General features: G+C 40.1%; 1 protein-coding gene across 1 annotated transcript; it reads left to right on the forward strand.

The window, feature by feature from the left end:
• LOC139151825 (somatostatin receptor type 5-like) lies at positions 1-24626 on the forward strand. The gene is made up of 2 exons (XM_070724825.1): positions 1-96; positions 21250-24626. The coding sequence occupies exon 2, from the start codon at positions 21405-21407 to the stop codon at positions 22482-22484; it is 1080 nt and encodes a 359-aa protein (XP_070580926.1). The 5' UTR covers positions 1-96; positions 21250-21404; the 3' UTR covers positions 22485-24626.
• The last annotated feature ends 1097 nt before the right edge of the window (positions 24627-25723 follow it).

The raw sequence follows: 25723 nt of genomic DNA on the forward strand, positions 1-25723 counted from the left end.
CGGACGAGTTCATATTCAGTTTAGAGCTGAACAAGATCGGTAGTTACATAGCTCGTCGTGCTTTCGGTCGACAAGATTTTATTGCTTCAATAACAGGTAGGTTTTCTTAATTTGAAGCATTTTTGTGGACGCACACATTTTTATTTGGCTTCAAGTTCATTTGAGAAATGCACGAACGTGAAACTATCGCGCACACTACTTTAATCCCAGCTTCAAATTCATGCATTTAACGTTTATAGACTTGTTTGTGCTGTGTCGAAATCGGAAGACCACTGTTTAAACAACTCCATGATGAAACTAAATAGTTACAAGAACTCCTTTCCCAATCCTGTCTTTCTCTCGAACTGCCACCAATATGGGAAAAGGTTTACACGTCACCGTTCCCATCTGCAATGGTTTTCATGTCATTAATCATTTTTGCAAGTCTGGCCCACGATACCTCAACAAACCATAAGGTGCTCTGACAACATACGTCTAACCTGTACATACATCTCGATTCGTACTGTTCCGAATATTAATTCATGATTTCCATGACTTCTAGATGTTACTCGTTAGGCTGCCGTAAGTTGAAAACGAAAAGAAATCTTGTCCCAATTCTCTTCGGTTTCCAAAGATGCTAATAAGTCGTCCGTCTGTGCTGTTCGTTCTTTGCTTGTATGAATGCAGACGCGAGATTTAGTCCTGGTCGATATTTAAAAACGGGGATATGTAAGCTGTTTCACATTTGAAAACAAAGGTGGACGGTATGTACTTCTTGGTTACATGGTTCATCTTATTTCAAAAACCTGCTATGGTCGTGTAAAATGGTTATGCGCATTGTGTTTCAAACTCATTCGTCCCTTTATGCCACGTCGCGAGTTGCAGCTTTACCTGGGCGCCATGCGTTAGGAACAAATAAGTAAGACCTGTAGCGTACATATGAAAAGCGCTGTTTGCGACAGCGCTTGCGGGCACACGTATGTACTCGTGTTTAAAGGAATAATCTTACGCTCCTATCATTCCCGTGAGCGAAATTGTGTCTTCCGGATTCTCGAGGACCGTACAAGGAGCAGTCGGGAACTAAACGGTGATAGCTTTTTAACGTTTGGTGTTCCCTTTGAAAAACAGGGAATGGAATTATGGATTTCAAGGGGTTCATTTGAATGCACAGAAAGGCTCATTTCGGTTGCTACAGAAAACGATGTAGGGACACTTTGTCAAAATAGGACAAATTGAAAGCAACAAGGCATTTTAAACACGCTAGCTCGTAGTCTCCGCTTCGTCGAGATGGAGTATTGACGTCACCGTAAAAAAGAAAAGCTGACCATAATACAAAACCCCTTGTTCATCGGTAATCTTGTAACCGATTCCAGTCATTATGAAGAGGTATCTTAAGCTCCGTTTCCAAGGTTTCCAAGGTATACTCAGCCATGGTATCGCTGACAGTTCATATCACGGAACAAGCGAATGAAATCTTTGGTTTTCTTGTTCATCTCTGTGCCAGTAGAAGCCAAGGCGATAAGCACTTTATAGTTTACTACCGTTTTACAGAAGCTACATCAGGAATAGACGATCGAAGTCTAATTTTCCAAGGTTTAGCTATTGATTGATAGTTCTTGCAATGTTTGTTTTTGAGTTTTCTTTGTTTTATCTATTTTGATTTTATCTATTCAGATCCACAGGCAAAATGCCCACTTCCAGGCCTGACAGAAAAGGGCAGATAAAAATATCTGAAAAACACTTTAAAAAGTACACACACACACAATAGCTATACAAAATTTTTGGCAGTCTGACAGTTAATCAAAAAATTATTCGAATTATTGTAGAGATTATCAAATGAAAAAAAACCGAACTGTTTCCATTACTTTGCATATTTCAGGGTCGTTTGAAGATTGTTTGACGATTTATTGAGACCAGAAGCACACCAGCCACATACGTCTCGTAATCGTGAACGCTTCGATCGAAACCTTGATATTCTTGATAAATTTTATTCTAAACTATCTCCACTCTCCCCCCTCAAACAGTGCAGCCTGGAAACCAAATCCAATCTACCGAAAACGACACTACAGGCGAAAGGCACAATTGGATAATGAATTATCAAACCATTACCCGCAAAAAGGCCATTAAGGAAAAAAGTATGAAAATAAAGAAAGAATACCTGAAGAGGGGTCGAAGTGAGCAGAGATGATGAATACGAGTACCCGCAGACCCAATTAGCCTACCAAATAAATATATTATAGTCAAGTTATATTAACTTTAGCACCAGTAATGAAAATGTCTAGTGTATAATGGCGAGTGTTTGAAATTATATTTTGCAATTAAAGTGCCTCGGAAAAAGATAATAGAAAACTTCTCAACTGCCCAATTAAATTGGGTGTAAACACGCACGTGCGTTTCTATTCGTTTTGCTGCGCAGCGAAATCACAGTGACTGGCGTTTGTAATGGCGCAGTGCACATCCGGTGACTCACCTGAACGGATTCGTCATTGACAAGGCCATTGTACTGAGATTTCGTGACAAGCCATTGTTTTAACAATCGACCGATACCGGAGGGTTAGATGGACTACATGAAATCGGTTACGCCGACTGACTCGGTTTTATTTTCATTCACACATTTGATTAATGAAGGGAGCGGGATGAGTGACAGCGAATCCTGGAAAATGATACCATTATAATCACATCTCTGTCGCAGGATATTTCAATTTAAAAACTCGGCGTTTGACAGCTTACCCACTTACTATGCATGTGGGTGATAATTATTAATGGAACACCTTGACAAGTCAATCACTTGTCAATTCCCCTGTCTTCTAATCTTTAACGATAGATGAAATGCCCTGTTATTTTCACCTTCGAGAGTGCAAGCGAATGCAATAGACGGGATTAACACCGATGAACGAAGAAGTGTCTTGTATGAACGAGAAAAGGGGTTAATTACATACAATTTGTGTTAATATTTTTACAAAGGACGCTTACGAAAACCGAATACCAGTGAGTGCCACATAACTTGCGGATATTGCTGATACGATGTGGGGTTCGTATGAAATGTTTAAAATCTGTCGTCAATGTTTAAATATTAAATAATCTAGTGTGTAACACTGTGGTAATAAAACTCCATGTGATTAAATCAGCCGTCAAATTTCTTTAAATTGCCGAAAATGAGTTTCATGCTGTAAGATGCCCTCGTAATTTTGATCGAATGGCCCAAACAAACGTTTCAAAAAGTCATTTAGGATCATCCTTCTGGCCCGAAATGAAAAAAAATCTTACTGTCCAAGAACTAGATCTTCTCCAACAAAGACAATTCTCCAATAAGTTCTGCTCATCAGTAGAAAGACAGGGTTCCTGAAGGTTATCCACAGTTGAATATTTTGATGTCAAAACTATGAAAGAACGCTCCCGGCAACTTCGATAACCTAATTCAAAGACGTTCTTCATTCATTCTCGTCTTAAATAATGCGATTGCCTCGACGTGATTCAATATAGGACACGCACCGCATATGTGTTTTAGATATACCAGCGCAAACGTTCAAAATGGCTGCCATTCTCTGAGTAACTAGGAAAAATATCTTATTTTCGATTGTCGAGAAGGCAAGCTGGTAAAAGCCTCACTTTTACTTTGGGTTACAAAATGAGCCCACATTCGCTATACCAGTAAAGACTTGTGAGGTGTTTGAAGTCGTGAAAAACTGTCCCTAAGATGCGTTTAACCATAACAACGCGTGATAATTCCTGTAATTTCTAAAATCCGTAAGGTCACTTTCACCTCATATTTAAATTCTAGATATAAGAGTCTTCATGGTGTGCTTTATCTCGTACATCCGAAATGTCACCGTTTGTCTGTCAGAAATCTACTATCTGCAGGGAGCGTAACAAGCGTGAAAACGTGTGGTCTGTTAGGTAATCTCATGTTTTTTAACTATCAGGAAAAGGGGATGTATATAATTAGTTTAAATATCTTCATTTGCCTGCTGAGTCAGAGTATGGACACATATACACACTCTGTCAGCGAGATATGATACGTTCATCAGTTTGAGTGTGGACTCTCAAATGCAGATTTGAGTCACCACTTCCTGGTTGCAAAAATGATCGTCCATGGGGCGTCGGATGACAGCCTTTGTGGATTTTATTATTTCGAAATACAAAATAGCTGTGACACCTTCATATCAGCTAGTAACCTGTTCTTACATCATATGCATTAGAATCAGAGCCACACCGCCCCCTGAGCATCGTCATGAAGTGAAAAAAATTAAGAATTACAGATATAATATGTTGGTGTTCACTTCACTCATTCTAACGCACATTTCCACCCGCTGCTTGTCTGGGGATCCTTCTAAAAGCACTTATATAAAGTGCGTCCTGTCTTTCTCTAGTTGACTCAATCGAATCGAAAGCTTCGGCCGATCGAGTGCTTGGGCCATGGCAAGAGGATAGCTGTATAGTGTAAGGTATTTATTATTTATGCAATCTATTTCTTATGTGTGTGTGTGTGTGTGAGAGAGAGAGAGAGAGAGAGAGAGAGAGAGAGAGAGAGAGAGAGAGAGAGAGAGAGAGAGAGAGAGATGATGATGATGATGATGATGACGATGATGATGATGATCAGTAAAGCTCGTTGCTGGTCACATTTTACTGTACTATAAACCTAAATATGTGATGACGACTTTACGCCATGTCACAATATCACGTTCTACACAGATGAAATCGATACCTTTCACACTATTTGCTCAAGAGATACTAAATTTGTCCAGCGCATCCGCCCTCCCCAAATATTTTTAGAGCACAGATGGAGAAAAGAGACATATGCTTAAGCATGGGGGAATACCTTTTTTCGATGACTGTGCTACAAAACTAAAATATCTTCTTTTCTCGTGGAAAAATAATCGCCACCCCGTGTGTTTGCAATTTGACCTCGATTCTTGATTGAAAATTCTTATAATCCGTGCACTTTCCAAACAAACGTATATTCTGTCACAAAGCCTCTCAAGGCCGACCTGTTATTAATAATTTAATCGCAGATGGCCTTTGAATCGCTTTGTATATCAGATTATATTTGTATATGATGTGTACTACAGTTTGTTTAGCTCACGACGAATGGTGTAAATCCAAAGTCTCCGGGTTTTGTATTTTTATTTCACTCGGAGAGTTAGCTGTCTTTTTAAAAAAAAGATGTTTTCAATGTTCAACAAAGCCGATAATGATGATATTCTTGTCGCGTCGGTTCGCGTGTCTCTGAACTAAATCAGCGAAATCGAAATCGTAGTTTTAATCAATGAGATAGCATATTGATGCAACAAGCCGAAAGTATACGCGTTAGTTTTGTTTAAGGTAGTATGAACCTCGAGAGTGAAAGACTTAAACTTTTGCTCTAACTTTCCTCAAGGAATCTTTCAATCATTCTCTTTCAAATTCAAGAATAAAAATAGGGGGTCACCGTGCAAATTTTGGTACTAGAGAAACAAATTACCCAAGATTTACCGATATTAGAAATTCAAAATGGCCGCCATCCTTGTGTTAACTCTATGGAGAAAAATAAAAACTTTCGGATTTCTAAAAACTAAGCCGGTGAAAAGTTTTCTTTCACCAAGAGCTTTAAAATGAACTCCCACATGTGGCATATCAGAAGAGAATTGTAAAAGTTTGAGAGTCCGAATGTCTGTCCCCGAGGTGCGTTCTACCTTAAGGTATAGTACGCCTCTGGGTCAGATATTTGGACTCTCAAACTTTTTACAATACATTCTTGTCAACAACCTGTGGCGCTCATTTTAAAGCTGGTGTGGAGTGAATAAAGATTCAATCGCCTTAAATTCGCGAAAATCGGAAATTTAATTTGCCCCATAGATTTAAGACAGGGATGGCGGCCATTTTGAATCGTAAGTACGGGTATATATAATTGTGTAAGTTGTTTCCCTGGTACAAACTTTGCTAGGTAACCCTGATTTTTTTTCTTGATTTAATATTCACCAACTTCGAAATGTCTGGGCAAAAGCTTAGGTCTTTCAATTTGGAGGTGCGTACCGCCTTAGAAGGTAGAATTATCTTTGTTCACACTTTCAAAATTGTTCAATCAATCATGAATTGTCACATGAAAATCAGCACGAGTTGAGATGTCAACGAGCTTCAGGAATCCTCAGAAGAAAATGATTGATGATTTTATTTGGTTTCTAGATTGTCTACTTTCATCAGATTAATGTTAAAATTACCCTCGATAGAGTTCCTCCGAAGGTCTTGCTGTAAATCGCGAGGCTGTTCAATCTTTTTTCTGACGTTTCTTAAAGGGACAAAGTCGGCCATTTTCCATGATTTTTGTTTGATAGGAGATACTATTTATATTGTTTGACATGTTGAAAGATTCTGAATGAATGGGTGACCATGCACATATTCGACCCAGGTTTTAGACAAATTAAATGAAACCAGCGCGAAAATGAATTAGTGGTCATGACCATTAATGCATTTCCGCGATGGTTTCATGTATTGTGTCTAAAACCGGGGTCGAATATATGCATGATCACCCATTCATTTACTATCTTCAACATGTCAAACAATATAAGTAGTATCTCGTATCGAACAAAATTCTTGAAAAATGGCCGACTTTGTCCTTTTAATTGAGCTGGTGTATAACCATGCTCCTTTCCCCCTTTCTGAAGAATATCAGAGTGTCGAAGTCGAATGCCTGTGCTAAGCAAAGCAAAGTCAAATCGAACACTTTTAGCGTGCATGTCTCTCTTATTTCCTCATTTCTACGCAAGAGCAACATATCATGCAGGTGACAACACGACTGTTGACAAATAGCGTAGCTGACTCCGAGTAGGACAACACGAACATTGCCTCGAGCTCGACTCGAAAACTACAGGACTCTTTCTGGGTCTGTCGTTCTCTCAAAATCCGCCTCCGCCGTCTAGCCATCCATAGTCGTGTGTATAGTAATTAGTTTACATGACCCATAACCCCAGCTAGAGCAGGTCACTAAAATCTGATTCATCAGTGCACGCACACAGGTGATGACGCTCATATCACGTTAGCAAGACCTTATCATCCCGATAATCAAAATCGTCTCATTGACTCGATAGAAATATCACTTTAGGGATGACTGAGTGAGAATGCAAGTACAGACGTGGTCTTTAAATGTTCAAAGTGACTCGTTCGATTGACGGCAATTCCAAAGATGCCCGAATCTATATTGCATAGAGTGCCTGAATACTCTCCATTGATACGCTGTGTCTGTATCGCAAATGACTGCATACAAGATGTCAGTCCGTTTTTAAGAAATACCGAGCAATCTTTAGTTTCATGGCAGTTTAAACCTGCAGACTTACAGATTATGACCACCTTCATTTATTTACCAAATCTCTATTTAATAGTTATTCACCTTAAAGTTGATCGTACTTCGTGAGTGCGTACATCTGACTAAAAGATAAAATAGCTTATGTTCTCTTTCTTTCGATACAGCACTTTTAAGAGATAGAATAGTAGCTATGACGATTTCAACGATTCAATGACGAACGTGATTTCGGGAAATGTCAAATCACTAACAGATACAGACGTATACGCTATTATATATTAGGATGTAGGAATTAAATGCTATTAGGCCTACGCAGTGTTAGAGCTGCATTGTCATGCTGTCATTACTACTCTGCACAGCGCACGCGCAGTGTGTATTCTGTCTGCGTACTGGACAGGATCGTTTTCGCCTGTCAGAGAAATCGACAATAGAAGACGACTCGTCGTTAGAGCAATTTGTTGAAACCACATACTTTGTTAGTTCTCTGATGTTGATATCGACGCTTCTAATAAGTCTTTTACATATTGTTTTTGCGTGGACAAAAGAACCATGAGAGCCAAGTCGAAAGCGTTGTTGACTGACGTACTGCGTTGACACACGAACCTTGCTCGATCGCAACGTGCTGATCACAGGAAGAGAAAACGCGCGACTCGAAATGATTAAGGTAGAACGCGCATCGGGGACAGATATTCAGACTCTAAAAGTTTTATAATTCTTTTCTGACCTACCACTTGTAGGGTTCAATTTAAAGCTCTTGGTGTAGGAAAACTTTTCACCCCAGTCTTAGTATTTCGAAAATCTCAAATTTTATTTTTCTCCCTAGAGTTAACACATGGTTGGCGGCCATTTTGAGTTTCAAATATCGGTAAATCTTGGGTAATATGTAAATCTTGGGTAATTGGTTTCTGTAGTGATGATCGCTGCTTTTTTTATTTTTGTGTCTAAATTTTCTGAGAAAACTCTCATCAAAAGGATGGCCGATCGAAGCAATGAAGATGAGTGCTATCACCGTGCGTGAGTTTCTTGCTTGGGCGAAGAAAGGAACGTTCAGGAGTACAATAGGAGTATGATTGCTGCGAACTGTAATGAAGTGAATGTCGTATTTCTGACAGTAATCAGTTACAGTGGCCCAATAGTATGCACGCACATCAAGATGAATATTGAGTCTTCCTCATCAATTATGAAAATATTTTGTCTTGAGTCAAATTTGTAATTTTAATGAGAGAAAGTTGAGTTTGTAGCGAGAACTTATATCGTTGAAACGCCACAAACACCGCGAGAAATTCTCCATTGTCGGAATCAAGTCATTTGTTACGGCGCAATTGCCCCTGCAAATAATTCTCAATTAGGATTCCATTTAGGTTTTATAATGGAGTCGGGTATGCGCAAAGCAAGTAATATCAGGACCATTTTTTCCGATAAGGTCGCTGACTGTAGTTGAGTTAGCTTTTAGGGAGAACGCCATACGGTGAAAGGAATGAACAAACACACATGAATATTGTCCGTTGTATACCTGTGTATAGGGTGATCGTAGCGTGTGAGCAAATACCGTGTGTTCAGAAGATGTCCTTTGTCCATCTGTGTCATTGATTCAATGACGCCCTTCACAATTATAACGGCCCGGCAAAACACGTGGAATTGACACCATGTGCGCTATCTATCTTGTGTAAATATCAAGTGCATCAGAGTCGGTCGTTTTGTTTGTGACGGACCTCATTCCAAATTGAGTGAGGTGGCTTTTTCAAAAGAAATCAACAACACTTTTTCTTCGGAGGAGAATAGCTCACTGGGAGTAGCATTCGTCACTTGTGAAGATACAATATTCAATTCATATAAGACTTGATTAGCCTATCTCTGTGTTGAATTTTCTCATAGTTCATAGCATACGGTGTGAAATAATCCATCTTGTGCGTGCAATCGTATTTGCATGGTCCACAAAGCATCTGAAACGAATACGACTTTCATTTAGTGAACGGGTAAACACCCACTGTGCGTTGCTGAATGCTGGGTCAGAGGTCACGTATACTTAACGGGAGCTACTGACATTTCAATATGTGATTGTAACAATGGTTCAGTATCTTGAATACATCAAAAACATACATACATGCTGAATATTTGATTCTAGCGGTGTCAATCAAATTAATGGAACTGAATAATATGAATTCTTATTTGTGATGTTTCTACTCTTTATGGAATACTTGTCTAGGACTAAGCGATCATTGTCAAGAAGGCGACATGCATAGTTTACGGGGAAATTGTTAGTTCCTGATCATCCCATTTGAAATTTGCATCAATGAGTATAATACGGACAAAATGACTTCATCTTTCGGACTCACAAGACAAAGGCTGCAAAGCACTGAAGCGATCGAACATACTCAGGAGTCAAACCGCCGGAAAAAATAAATTTTGATAAGAAAGGTTACACAGAGTTCGTATGGTAAATTTTCAAGTGTCTTCATTCCAGCAGAGTGCGTAAAGGGGAATCAGGTACGCCAAAGCGATGAACAATCGATAAAAGCAATATTTCCTTCTTGTTTGGAACGATAAAAGATTCCAGAATGCAACTCTTTCTGCTCCTCTCCGGGGGGGGGGGGGGATCATTTATGTATACCTGTTATTATATTACCGGGTTGCGCACGATAACGACGCAGAAGTCCAATCGGTGAGTAATTGTCAATGGATTGTAACATTGAACCTGAGCTCAGCTTGTGATTGCTTTTGGAGCTTAAGTGGCTATTTGAAGGGAAAGTTATTACGATTGACCCAAATTTAATAGCCCAAGACTAGAATCTGTTCATTTTTTCGTCAGTATCGTGAAGTCGCTTTCTCACACACATACACCAATTTCAGACTAAGGCGTTTCGTCTTTTCGCCTTCAAATCGTCATATGAACAAATTAATCATCTCACTGACCAATAATCACGCTCTCGAATGCGCGCAAATGCAGGCTCGCGGGCACGCGTGTTTGAGCTTGCAGATGTTCCAGATATACAGTCACATGCGAAGCTTTAGTTTTCTTGAGCAACATGTTTCTGTTTGGTCTAGGCTCATATCTGAATCTTGTCTTTGACAGCTAAACCGTTGGTACACGCGAACAATCTCACAAATGAATATGATAGAGAAAAGGGAATAATATAATACACTAGAAATTGAGTACCAAACGTTGTTTTGAACTATACTGAAAAGTATATCAGCAATTTTGACACTCAGTCCGTTTTTGACACACGAATTCAGTATAAAATCGTCACTCTGTTTCGATAGAAAGGCAATCTGGCTGCCTCGGTCACCGTTGTATCGGGTAACTCAGATTGTTGGCATGTTTCAGCAGGCGTCTGTTCCCAAACAATCCTGCCCAGGAGAAAGGAACCGAGAAATAAAATAGTCTGTGTAGTCCAATTTATTGCCATTCTCAGATATATTGCTATTGACCTGTCAAGACGGACGCTTTGAATGCAATACTGTAAACGAACATTTCACAAGTCGGTATTGTACAAGCTGACACGCGGATATTGTACTAGTTGACAGGCGGTGACAGTTCAGGCAGCCACAAATTGGCGTTTTGTCCTTGGCATTCACACACACTCTATTTTATATGCTACAAGTCGTAATTTCCGCAAAGATGATCGTCGACAGCGGAATCTCATCAGAGGTAGGAATCATTCAAGCATCGTGACCCGTTCTTTGCTGTCAGTGATGAAGTAGATTCTTGCCCTCGGAGCTGTCTGTACTTCTGAGGGGAGTGTTCGGAGGGTGTGAGAGGAGGGTAGACTTGTACAAAAATGTCAAAGCGATTCACTTGACGGCATACGGGGTTTAGGTTCTGTTTGTATTCGAAATTAGAACCAAGGCAAGTCTTTACCATTAAAAAGGGGATCAGGAGGTCTGGAGGATCATACAAACCTCCGCCCGCCTCTCATAGTAAGCAAAACTTCTCTTATTGAGGGTTCTCACCAAATGAAAGAGATTGAACCAGACAAAGAGTCGAAACACGAACTGTAATATCTGACAAGCATACAATAATTACCGACAATTATTCTCTTCATTTGTCAGTCGGGTCTACTCAAAGCAGTGCAGACACGACTAGAAACACGAAATTACGACGGTCTGCAGCAAGCCATTGTACCGAAATTACAGCAAAATCCGAGTGCGATTCTATGAAGGAAATGAGGCAGTGCCACCTACGAGTTTATCCCAATCAGCGTCTTCAGTGGTCGCCACCGAGTTTACATTCCCCGACGCTGTGGTAGTTCACGCAAATGTCACCGGGAAAAATTACCGAACACGGAAGTAACTCACTGCATTGTTCTCTTCTCCCTGTGCATAATTATCGCGAGAATGCTTCTGTAAAGGTCGGAAATATTACCCCTTGTGTCTGAATTAAATGTAGTGTTTGTCCCCGTTGCCATGGTTTGTATGCCATTATGTTAAGGGATGCATACTTAAGTTCTTGAAATATACACTGTAATTTCCCATAGCTGAATGTGGCATACTTTGACGCGATATCATTTGATTTGATGTAATATAATATAATACGATATGATTCGATGTATCTTAAGTGTAATATGACATGACACATGTATAAAACAAGTATATTTATGACGCGTTTGTGTTAATTGCAAGTAGTGATAACGCTATGCAGAACAATCATTTTCTCGGCGCGAGAATTCGTGATCGGAATCGATAAAAGATAAAAGCTTTCATGTCTATTTTTTATCATTGATATAGTAAAGTAGAGTCACCGACGGTCCAATGGACGTGATCATAATTGACAATTAAAAGTTCGAAAGCGTTTCCATTGGTCTTAAATTAAAACAGGGGAGCTGTTTATACAGATACACGCACTATATTTCATTTCTTTGAAATGGAGGCACCACTATGAGAATATTTATCTTCGTCACGAGTGGCATAGGACTTTTGTGAAAGCAAATTTTCAGGGATTGGTACGCGTGGTTTGTTGGCTTGACTGTTTGTATACAGCAAAAACAAGTACTCTCAGAGCAGGTTGTAAGAATTATTCATTAATACATCGATTTGACCGTAAAATACGTCCATATGTACTAGGTTAAATTACAATATACGGTACAGAAGTGTTAAGTCAATTGTATTATTTAAGTTTAAGGTTAAAACCATGCCTATACCGTTATAGCTTCCATCCTCTCAGACACGCTAGAATGTCATGGTGATTGCTGGCCTGCAAATGTAAAATACAATATGCCCATGGAATTACTTTATTTAGATGTCTGTCAATCCTCACCGATAGATTAGAGAGGATTGAATGGCGCGTGAAAAAAGCGTGCCATCCGTCGGGACACTTTCAGAAAGCAAAGATTAAATCATTGGAATCTTATACGTCAGGAAATCCGATTATACGTATAGAAAATCTTCAACAATGTCCAACTCGCAGAAGAACACTAGTTTCTCCGAGTCAAGACCACTAGTCAACTCTCGCTGAGCTGGCAACAACAACCGAAGGGATTATAAACTTTGATTGTAGTGGCAGATTTAAAGAATATGAACGTTTACAGGTCAATCGGCTTTTTATTGCAAAATGATTTATTTTATGAATGTTTAGGTGTTCTCGTCAGGTATTTCATGGGTAGTAAACATCAAAAACCAAAACAAGACGTACTGTAACAAAATAAGGTATGCTATAGGTTTTGCAAATCCTCTAAAACAAAGACTTTTCCAGTCTAAGCCGAGCAAGGACCACCAATAATGTATATCCTGTGGGAAGACACACACGCTATGAAATGTATTTACAACATATTTACATATAACTTCATGGGACTTTCGCAAAATCTTTCAACTATCGGTTTTACCATTGCCGGGGGTGGGGGATTTGACGGAGATAAATCTGCGTTCGCTCGAAGAATGTAGAACTGGTATTTTTATTCGCGGCTTCAAATGTTCAAATGTAACCATGTATCAATCCAATCTATTTCTCATAGCCCAAATCCTTAAAAACGGTAGTCGATTGGATTTTTACATCACTCCATTTATTATGAACACTCGTTTTGACACCTTTTGACACCATCAATTCCATGATAAGATAAAACCACGTTTAAATGTGAACAATGTAATTTTTTTTACTTGCTATATGGTGATGGGAAAGAAGGATCCTGCCCGAGTCATCGACTTTAATCTATGGGAGTTGTCAAGTGCGAGTCCAAAACTAGCTTACAAACGGGCTATCAGTCAGTACAAGGAAGTCAGTCGGTATGCACATCGGGCTATTTCGTAAGTTTGACGATTCAAAGTCGACACGGTAAGAAACTAGAATGAACAAAAATGCTGGGGGAAACGACAAGAATGCACTCTTTATAACAAACACCACTTAATTATACTGCCTCTCCCTCATGGTATGGGTAAACAAAGAATGAATCGTGGGACCTTCGATCTCTGAGTCTGCAAGTTTAACGATGATGCAAAACTCTCCTTACTTAATTTGCACCCTTTCCATGAACCCATCAAAACAGATGACTTCGCATTTGTCGCCAGGAACGTAAACAAGCAGATTGCCTCGTAGTCTTTACAGAAAGGGTCATGTTCTGTTGTGTGGATAAGCCTCTCACGTTATTAGTCCCGGATTGAAACGTTCACGTCGAGTGAATTGTGTACATTAAGGTTTCGCGTACTCGATTTGACTGTTGGCGGGAGCATTTAGAAATGACAGATGCTTTGGGAGTTATGAGATTTGTCTTACATCACTTGGTTCCGACTTTTAATGTGAGTGAAGGCTATGGGAGTTAGGAAAAACTAAGACTCGAGGGCTTTCAACGCACCGCATTGCAGATTAATAATGTACATTCAATGGTAGTAACCGGTTAACACGCGGTTTTAGTTGATTGAAATATCTACTCTGTCATCCAATATGTTTGCATTTAAAAGACTGCATTCTCTTCGCCGGACTTCACTTTTCCCCCCCCCGCAAAGAAAATTTTGTTCAAATGAAGATATATCCGATTCTTGTAATTGTCCGTGGATTGCCCTTTCCGACATCTGTATCGATTACGTCGATGCGAGTGCAGCCTCTGTTAAATTTTCGTCTCATAAGTGAAGTGTCGAAGATGGTGATCGACGATGACAGTATCGATGATGATTAATACTTTCAATAGTATTTATTATACTTTACGAATTATCCTGTTTTTGAGATTGGCTGAGACTCACTCACGTGATAGAAAACAAAAGTGATGGCCTTGGTGATATTGCCTTGGCGCGTGCACTGGTATAGCCATGTTGCGTGCACTGAAGCCCGCTACAGCATTCTGGAATGCCATGCGTCGTTTCTGCGCGCCTCACATCATCGTGTGCATTGTTCAGATACTTTCTGTATAGCTATAGCCGAAGTTGACGATATTGCAGTAAAATGGAACACTACGTACACGAGGAATACTACAAACAACACTGTCTCCATTTTAGGCATTATTTCGATTTGACCATAAACTCAATGACTATGTCAATCGAGCAAGAAATGGAGCATTTCACTTTGACGAGTCACGATACTTGACTTCATTCTGCGCAAAGTTTCGAAAACAAAAGTGTCTGTTCGGTGTAATAAAATTAATAACACATGATAGCACGGACAAGATCATGATTTGCGGCCCGCCCTCGGGCTGGTACTCATGACGGTAATATTAATGATATCATCGCCTTCGGCTCGGGCATCATCAATATTACCGTCATAGGCACCATAACCTTGGGCGGGCGACAAATCGTGGGTTTGTTCTACGAATTATTATTTAAATATTGTAGCCAAAACAAGGGACGTCGACTATGTACCAGAAGGCACGTGACCATTTGCCAGAATTCACGAGGGTAATGGGTCGCCTGCCCTTTTGCACTAAGTTCCTTGTTTGCGCTACAATATATATTATCATATACCTATGCCCTGTATTGTGTCTGTACTGAGTTCAGTGATATGATTTATCATGTTGATTTGCATGTCAATAAAGTGATACGCCTTGTTGATTTGCATATGAAAGGAATGATCAGCGCGTCTTTCTTTCATTCAATTGAATATTTGCATATGAAAAAGTGATACGACCTGTTGATTTACATAACAAAGCCTGATACGGCCTGTTGATTTGCATACCGGACTACTTACATGGTGGCGCCCTAATCAAAACAAAGTATGGTGCCCGTCTATGATTTCGACTTTGACAAAGTTTGACTACGATATCATGTCCGATCTCCAAAAGTAGCAGGGTTTTGAAGCATAGGGAAATGCGGGGTAACTAAATAAAACACGTGTCGATATCGGATCAACCTGCTAGTAGTGCTACCAATTTGAACAAATTAAAGAGCAGAGCATCATCACCGTACGGGCACTGACAGATCGATGACAGACCAGCTGTTCCGTCCGTGCATAAGCACAGACGTGCAGACGACAAGCAAATCGGACATGTCGGAGGACCGGCAAATTCAAAAGCACAACTTTCAAAAATATCGTGTATTCATGGTAAATGCGTTCTGGAAAATAATACCAAACACAACACTTGCATGTACCGTACCGATTCGGTAGATATCCTACATGTTTGATGACAGAGTTCAAGCATTTCCTGCATTTCTCTGCTCAACCGTAAAATAACTGGCAATGAGCCAGCTGATAGATTACGTCAGACGCTAGTATATCAATCCGCCTTAGCAAGATGACGCAAACAAATGTAGTCCATCAAGAAAAACCACAGTGAAACGTATCATATTTTAATATATGAGATTTATCCATTCAATAACGTGGGCATAGGTATATGATAAAGAGGTTATCCCTCGATATCACCTCTTGGTAGGGTCGTATTGCTGCTCGTGCGGTTGTGGGCCGCATCACACTCGTCTTCGACTCGTGTGATGCGGCCCACTACCGTACTCGCAGCAATACGACCCCACCAGAGGTGATATTTATATATAATCCCATGGTATTTTTCTCTGTTTGACGTCATCGTATACGAGTGTTTTTCGTGGAGCCGTACAACTTCGAGCCGAAGGCGAGAAGTTGTGCGGCTCCGCGAAAAACACTCGTATACGATGACGTCAAACAGAGAAAAATTCCATGGGATTATATATTTATCACATGAACAGTCTTCTTATTTTTTCTTTGATGTGGATGGATCAAAATTATTGTAACAAATTGCATGATTTTTATCGCGATTTTGTGTTTTATTTACGCGGATTACTTACATTTAATGAGTAAAGCGGTCCGTCACCCAGGAGATGTGCAAATGTTTACAGGTATACTTTCATTCATAAATCCCATTAAGCTAAAACTTTGATACATGGAATGGTATCTCCACCAATCAGACATACGGATTCGGTCACGTGCGCGTGTCAATCATTGTCTCGCGCTGGAGCGATGCCAAGGCAAGTCTGCCATCGGCGGGCATAGCTTTCACCGCGCTGGCGACTGATAACGATAGTATTTTGAGTTATTTAGAATATTTAGAATTATATTTATAAAGCGAATGCAACGGCACGATCGAAACAGTAGTTATCATTCTTAGAGATGCTCTGGCTTTTAAATATCACAAGTTTACGGCCTTGGCGAGCCCGAAAGTTTCAGATCGATGTCACACACAGTGTACCGTCCCTTGTAGTGGGCACTGCCATCACCGGTTTCCGCCGGTGGCCATCTCAGTCGTCAATGTTTTCGTCATACGGACTTTGATATTTGCTGTAACACATATATCGCCCGTAGGTACTTCCCAATTTTGTTACTTGACGGGAACTTTGTTCTGTTGTGAGTGTTGTCCGAGTCAACTTTCGAAATGCATATCGGATTCTACAGCGCTGCACTGCAGAGTTTAGGTCTGAATTGATTCCGATCGAGAAACAACGGAATAATTTGTATGATGAAGGAAATTTATCGTTGTTCATCGATACTTTTGCCTTCTATGTCGCTTTCCCGAAGTGTATACGGTAAGTTCAACTTTCGTGAGGTGTATCTTTCGCGTTTATCGCCAACCGGGATCGCCAGGTACGACGTTGCTTGGCGATCGCCAGGTATAGTATGACGCGACGACGTCCACATTGAGCCTTGCGACTGGAGCCGTCACGATCGACGGTATCCTCATTAGATTCTTTGCAATAGCTCAAGCTTTAGCGACTCGAAATTTCGTTGGGCATGCCTTCTATGTTTTCGTATCTGGATTTATCGGGTCAACTTTTTGTCAAAATGCCATGAGAGCACGGGATCGATCACGACAAATCGGTCTGTGTCGCGACGTGCACGTACGAACGGTACCATTGCAGGAAAAAAGTTCCGGTTGATGACGTACAACAGCGGTAATATGGATTTCTTATCCGTGCTGGTGTACGTCACACAGGTGGAGATACGGGCCAGTTCATGTGATAACGAGGGATAACCTCATAATACTTAATACCATGTTGCGCGCGACGTTCGATATATGAGGCATGTAATGATAATACGCGAAGAGGTGCAACTTATGTGGTTATGAAGTTTGTAAAACTCTCAAAGACGCTCTTTTACTTTATTGTGCCGACGGGATTACTGAAAACTATCTTGGCAGTTTTCGGAATGTCTTTCCCGGTGTAAACATTATCTCCCTGTTTGAGGCTGCCCGTCACGTCTAATTCTGGCCACTGTTCAGGCATCTTAAGTGATTCACCGTTTGTTGGTAATTGCGATAGAGCTCCAGAGGGGAACGCTGCGTGGTGATCCATCGATCCAGAAACGCAGCCTTGATGGAATTCCATTCGTGCTGAAAAATTTTTTTGCCGAATCAAATCTGGTGGAAACTCTCGAATCAGCCGAATGGAGAAGGGTTTTATTGCCCAAATGGATGCTGTGCATCTTAAGTCGGCTTCGAAGCACTTCACCAACCCTTGATATGAACACAATGATTGTGCACATTAGATAGATTGCGTCCATAAACTCCGCAGTACTCGCCTGAATGGTTATAGAATGTGTGACGCAATACATGCACTGTTTGCCAATTTCTGAAAAGGTTCAGACCGAGAGCTCTAAGTTGAAAGTCGTACTGAAGTTGACAGTCCCTCTAATTGCCACAATGGTCACTCTTTCAGTAATCGGCTGTCACCTTTTGCAGATAAAAGTAACCGGTTTAATTTACCTATGGATAGTCTCGCTTTTACCTCCGTGATAAGCAAATCTCGCCGATTTTATAGCTACACTGTCAACTATATGTGTATCCTGCTTTCAAAGTGTATTCTCTCAGAATACAAAACGTATGAAAACATATTTTAAAATTCAGCGGGCATTGTTGAACAGAAAATCAGAGCCCGGGACCGAGCATTTTAAACAAACGGGTTACATCATGAAAATGAAAGTGGAGCAGACGGCAAAAAGAGACTTTTGTATGGCATGTTCTTGTCAAATTTTCTATAAATCACAATTTCCAAGAGGCGTACGACGCGTTTTCAATAGTATGGATGAATAAATATAGTCATTTAGTTATCCTACCCCTGAATTTGCCTTTTATCTTACTATACAACCTTTATTTCATTATCAACCTCCTATGCTTGTTGAGGGGCCTGTTCTAGCTCCTGTGTACTATTATTTGACCTCAGCCGGAATGAGATTTCATCCAATCAGAACAACGAGTGTGCGTAATTGATACACTAATGTGATATTTTTTACAAACAATCCTATCTCCTCGAATCTCTGCCAATTAGTTTGAGTTTTCTTCCTTGAATGAAAGAAGAAGACTCCGTTAATGCCTATATCCTCCAGGGATTGGATTAATTTCCAGTCAAGAAAGTGCCTCGTTATCAAAATATCTAGATTGCCAAGATCAAACCGTTTCAGAAGTCTGAATATCGAAGTCCGAACTGCCACTCTAGCATAGCAGAGGGTGGACTTTCGACCCTCTTCATCCCAAGCACGTCGAATCTCTCTTCACTCGTATAAACTTCCAGGCGCTATCTTGATTCAGTGAAATTGCCATTTAAAACTTAAAACGTGATGTTTTTTTTACTCAATTGGTCGATAGGGCCTACGGGATAACAGCAATGCTCGACGTCTGACATTTCGCTAGCATAGTATGTATGAAAGATTAGAACTTTCCTTTTTGGGTCTGACTCTGATAACACTCTATCCATATTCATTGTGAAATACACCACAGGAAAATCACAATGATATGAAATAGGCAGGGGGCTTAAATAATTTCAGTCTCCAAGAATACAACTTCAGTAGACACCATATCGTTGTTTCCACAGAATAACTTGGCTAGTCCGAGCATTTAAAGACTGGAATAGCAATAATCATCGACAAGAATCTAATTGTATGTAAAAGTGAAAATGTACTCTCGTGAGCGGTGAAATTCACAGGCGCCTAGGGAGTCTAATGAGGTATACGTAGAAATAGGGAAGGCATGACACGGTTTGCCCTCCGGACAGCGAACTCCATACAGTATGACGTTTACGGTTTTAAAAATTTAAAAGAATCTACGTCGCAAACTAAATACCTCTTGTGGTTAGTGCTTGAGTTTGAAACATACGAATCAGGATTCAGTTACAATTTCGGCTCAAAAAATCTATTTCCGTGGCTATTGTATACGTCCGCACGTACGGGCAACGGACTGAGCAAAACCAGTTTCTTTTGGCAAAAATGGAATTGAATCACGATAAGCACTTGTTAAACTTGGACATTAAACGTCATTGTGTTTATCTATCGATAAATGGCGGTTATTTGACCATATATACAATGTAGTATGACGTATTTGACTTAATCGACCCGGAGGGCAAAACCACGTCTTACCCACCCGGCGCAGCTGTGATAGAGTTTACCATTACCAATTTCTATTTGTGCGCCCACTTGCAGTGTACAAGTACATACCTGCAAAGATGTACCTTGGAATGTTTGCTGCTGAAAACCTTTCTACAGAATCAACTGACTGTAATCGTAGCCTTCTCTAGATCTAGACTACCTCTACGATACAATAAACCGATCGTTAAAATCTTTCGCGGAGTCTAGTTCAATTTATATGCAGCAGCTTTGTTATTCTTTAGCAGAACGACTTTACTCATCGAAGTCTGCCGTGTTTAATCAGAGCCAATTCTCCCCAGTTAACAATGCCGCCGTAATTCTGGTGAACTGACATTGACATTGGCTATTCATTCATATTTATTCCTCCTTCGTCTACTTTTGTAAAATGTGATTTTGTTATAAGTTCGTCAGTCATTTAGACATGTCTTTCCATTCAGGTTTTCCACGGTATGGTAATTTTGCCATTACAGAGTCCCGGGCGGTCTGTCGATCACAGGGGAAGGCTTTGTAAATGAGTAGAGATACGAAAGGGATGCAACCTTTGATTAAAAGTGCTTTGATCTTTCGAATGGCCTAGCCTTCTTTCCGAAAAAAGGATAAGAACTTGTGATTAAATGAAAGACAGATTTGACGTCGATTCTGTGATTACGGCGCTGAAATCACCCCGAAGTTCATAACCTAAATCTGCGCCTTTGTAGCTTGTTGTTTGTGCTAATGCGACGGGCATCTGTAAATATTGCAATAGGTACTTTTATTTGCGTTCAGGTGAATGGTTCGTTGGAAATCTAATTGGAATTTTCCACCCAATGTAGCAGCATCAAATGTGACACAGACTTCCCGAACTGTATAGACATGTAGGATTCTACCGACAACGTTTGTCGGAGACGTGACCATCATGCTTGTATCGACAACACTAAGAACCACATGAATTTTCGCTATAGACAGTCTTCACGAATAACATAATTTTAAAAAAAAAGAAATCTCTCAACAGAAATGCCGACGCTAGCGGTTTTCAATGCTCTATGAATTTCATGAAGGCCATTATCTTATGCATTTAGGAATTTTATGTGAGAGGTCATATAGCCCAGGAATTTGTTTAATTTCAAACGAAGCCAAATGGCCTTAATGAAACCTGTTGAATCTTTACATGCCATCGTTACTTGTGTACTTTTGTAATGTGCAACGATACTTCCATTTTTTCTGAACAAGGAAAAAATGACACTCATTGAAACGTATCATTTGCTTCATATTTCAGATCGACAACTAGGAGAGACAGAGAAGCGGTTCTTCGAGACGACAACCACTGCTGTGCAGCTGTTGTTGGGCCTCATCAATTAACGTTTATGTGATGGAAGAGTAGATTTTGCCATCCTGCCTCTGATTTAGGATATAGGCCCAACTAACTTCACCATGGTAGATACTACGACGCTGAGCTTTACCACCACCGTGGCCGCTAGCGAAACGTCCGCAGAACACAACAATTCATCGTACCAACCGCCGATAGATTACGGTCCCACACACATAGTCATACCGATAGTTTTCGGTTCCAACTGTCTCATGGGCATCGTCGGCAATATTTTGGTCATTTACGTCATTTTGAAAAACAGCAAGATGAAAACGGTGGCAAATGTCTACATTTTGAGTTTAGCAATAGCGGATCTCTTCTTCATGTTCACAATGCCGTTTATAGCCTTCCAGCAGGCCGTCCATCACTGGCCGTTCGGGCACGCTTGGTGTAAGGTGATCACAGCTGTCGACGGACTCAACCAAACTACGGGAATCTACTGCCTGACGTCCATGGCTGTCGACCGATACCTGGCGATCGTGCATCCAATACGAAGTATAAAAATCCGGACGATGCGAATAGCCGCCTGCGTCAACATTTCTTGTTGGGTTCTTTCGGCGATAACCGTGATGCCTCTCTGGCTGTACACACGTACCTACATCCTCCCCGGAACTGGTATCACTGTCTGCACTTTGACCTGGCCATACGAGAACTTTCAAAAGCTCTTCTACACATACATGTTCATGTTTGGGTTGGTGTTACCTCTCTTCATCATCACTGTCTGCTACATGCTGATGATCAAGCGTCTGTACACGGGGGTGGCACCGCTAGGTGAAACCAACACCAAGAAACCCACCAAGAAAGTGGCGCGCATGGTTCTCACAGTTATCTTCGTCTTTGTAATATGCTGGACGCCGTTCTATGGCGTGCAGTTGTACACGTTGACGACCCCGGACGACTGGGTGCCGAGCAAAGGCTTTGTGATCACATTTTATTTCACGGTGTGTCTGAGTTACCTGAACAGCAGCATCAATCCCATCATCTACTCGTTCATGAGCGACAACTTCCGCAAGTGCTTCGCCAAAGTCGTCACTTGCAAGAGGCTGATCGATGCCGACGTGGAGCAGGAGACGAAACTGCACTCGGGTCGTCAAGATCTCCAAGGCAAATTTACGGCAAGCTCAGTCGTCACGGCTCATTCGTAGGTTGTTCACTGCCCGAACTCCACAGGAACTGGTAAAACAGACCGCGGTGGAATTTTGACATTCGCTGGTAATTTCGCAAATTAGAACAACATTTCAAAAAAGGGCGAAGGAGTTGAAATCAGGAAAAGTGGCAATAAGTTAAACATTTAGAATTGTGATTTAAGACAAGAAAAGACTCAGTTCGTCACAAAACCCACTGATTTGTCGGATCGCAACTTGCAAGTTACAAACGTTAAACGGTGACAGTAGATTTTCGACTTCTGTAGCAGAATATTTATCTAATTTAGATACTAGCCCTGCGAAAGAGGACGTTTTAAGCTTTTTTTCATACTTTGCTTAAGCAAAAGTTAAACCACTCCCTTCACGATCAAGAATGAAGTTAACTTAAACTTTACCAACGTTAACATTTACAATGACACAGGAGATCATCCAGTGGATTAAGATCAAACATGCATCGAGATCGAATACATTGCGTAGACATTGAACAATGATACATATCTTACGTATTGAAAAACGTACCATTATTACTATATCTGTTCCCTTTGGATATATTTTCCCACCAAGTCACCTACCTTGTAAATATTAACTCTTGTATCATGTATTTACTCTGCTTTCTGATGATTGACAATTATTTCCCACCAAAGCAGTTGTTGATGAGGTTCGCGGGTTCAAAAATGCATGTCCATGATAGATTATGATAGATTTGATATCTCTGTACTGTCAATTAATGCTCAGAATCTGACCAATATTATACGTCACAGTTAAGCAGTTGAAAAGGCATTATTGGAGCCAGAAGTGTAGTTTTAAGCTAATCAAGTTTTGCCTTACCCTTCATATTTACATTTCGCAATCGACGTGAACGGGTTTATATCCAAATGATCTAATCGTTGATATATATTAAACAGTAGAGTTATTTTAATGTTTACAAAGTCACTTATTCCTGTAAAATATGTTGGTTGAATTTCCGTTTTTTAAAATACATATCTTTACATGTATTGTTTGTTTTTACAGTATGTGGTAAATTATTAAAGAGTTTGGCAACAACATATGAAATTGCAAACTGGCCATGATTTCTGCTCGTTTTCGGCAGAGAAACAATCGAGCCAAGTTTACATCGAGTGCCATGGCAATGATCAACAGTCCTGAAATAGTCTCCAAAGTAGTAAGGCATATGCTGCTGATGAAAGTCGAACATGAACCTCCCAACGAGTAATCTGTGAAGTTTATAATGAAGCGTCTAGAAAGCTCAAAGAATAATCGGAAGCCAGAGAATGTACTGATTCGTACAAGCAGTTTTGAGTAATATAGATAGGGTTTAAAAAAGATGAAGATGTGCTATCCTATAGTTCCAGGGCATATGTAATGCCATGTTGAATAAAAGTCTTATAAAGTAAAATATGATAGGTTTTTAGATAATTTCTGCAAATGTATTTAAAACTAAGAATGTATTATCGATGTGTAGATCATTTCACAAAGTTTCCTTCAATCCCTTTGCAGGGTGACCAAAACAGCTGTAATCGCAAGTATGCCATCTTAAATACTTTCCGCTTAACCCGCAGATCACGTACTCATTCATCGGGACACGGGCACTAGTTTAAGAGTTGAACTATAGAGATGATAGTTCTTTATATGACTCTAAGGAGTGATTTCTAAAGGTTGTACCTCATTTACAGGACGATGAAAGAATCTCAGTGAGTAAAAAAAGCCTAGCCTTTTCTCTGCTTTTTCTAATATAATCATGTTTAAGCGATATGTACGGGTTCGTTACTGGTGCGTTATTATCACTCTCTATAGATTTCCATGATTCATTTTTTTTAAATTATTCGTGTTTTTGATATTAACTCGCATGTTCCAGCTAAATGCGTCGATACATTGTTATGTACTTGTTCAAGACAGATGCCCTGAAACATTTTGTCTGATAATACTCCCGCCGCAAGTGTATACAACATGCTTTCTATATACTTTTGTGAACTTACAATTGGGAAATTTTCCAACTGTGTGCATATATGTATTTAACTTGGTCAATTACTGTAACCCTTTTGACTCTGTATGATATATCGGTCATTTTCTCGTGACTTTCACGTAAACATGATGTGCCACTCTCTTATTTGTGGTGAAATTCATATGAATAAAAGTTACTTTAAAAAAAAGTGTCGAGAGCTAGCTTCCCGTGATTGTGAAAATTCACTTTTAACACATTGCACGAAGTAACCCATTATTGTCAAATCTTTATGTTGAATCACTGTGAATCTGAAAATTGAAACAGCATTTTTTCTCTTTCTTGGAGTCCGCATGCGCAGAATTTGTCAAAAATGGAAGGGCTGGGAATTCGAAATATATTGAGGCGCCTGAATAGTTTGGTTTGTAGCGGACACATATCATATGAATGGAAGAATTACGTTTGTATCCACAATGTTGAGACCCGGAGGATAGTGTCTATAGACATGCTAGTGTCTCGCGGCTGTAGCTTCTTCCTAGAACTCACCAATATAAGATGACTCACAGATTGACAACACAAACCTTGTTTAAGCATTTTAGCGCTCATATTCGGCAGCAATTCGTTATGACCAGGGCCGATTTAGTCCCGGGAAAACTCACTCGCTGCTGAGAGGTTCTCCGCGATCTAAACAAAGTAGAGGCTAACAAGAAGAGAGTTGTGCAAATCGTGTTTTATTTGAGAAGAAATACAAGTGTGAAGTTACACTGTTGAGGTTTGAAGATAAGGACGATATCAACTTTTTCCCTTAGGATCCAATGCCCTTTTGCTTGTCCTCCTCTTTTTGAAAGGAATCATGATATCGTGGGCAGATTCGTAAAACCTTTCGATCACTGATAAACTAATAATCATCCATTGGTTAAAAGCATTACAAAGACGCTTTCATGTTCTCTCATCGGACATCTCACTCAAGAAATTTGCATAATCTTCGTTTATCACATGTAAGGAAATGTATATGCCCAAGGTTCTTGGCCAACATCATAAACAACAGAAGAAATGTTGTTTGATTGCTAACAGTCCGTATCGATAATCTAAGTCGTTCACAATTCATAACCCGATCACTCACCTTTACGCCAAATTAGGAATGACAGTAGGATATTCAAAGTGGAGGAGAACTCTGTCTGCAGCAATTGTATAATCACAGATGGACATTTGCCCGATTTCTTTTTGTGAGTGGGACAAAACGTACACAGTCTCCGCTTTTCTCGAAAAAAGCCTGAATAATGTTGATGATAAATGGCAT

The sequence above is a fragment of the Ptychodera flava genome, chromosome 15 (assembly GCF_041260155.1).
Source record: "Ptychodera flava strain L36383 chromosome 15, AS_Pfla_20210202, whole genome shotgun sequence".
Classification (NCBI taxonomy): domain Eukaryota; kingdom Metazoa; phylum Hemichordata; class Enteropneusta; family Ptychoderidae; genus Ptychodera; species Ptychodera flava.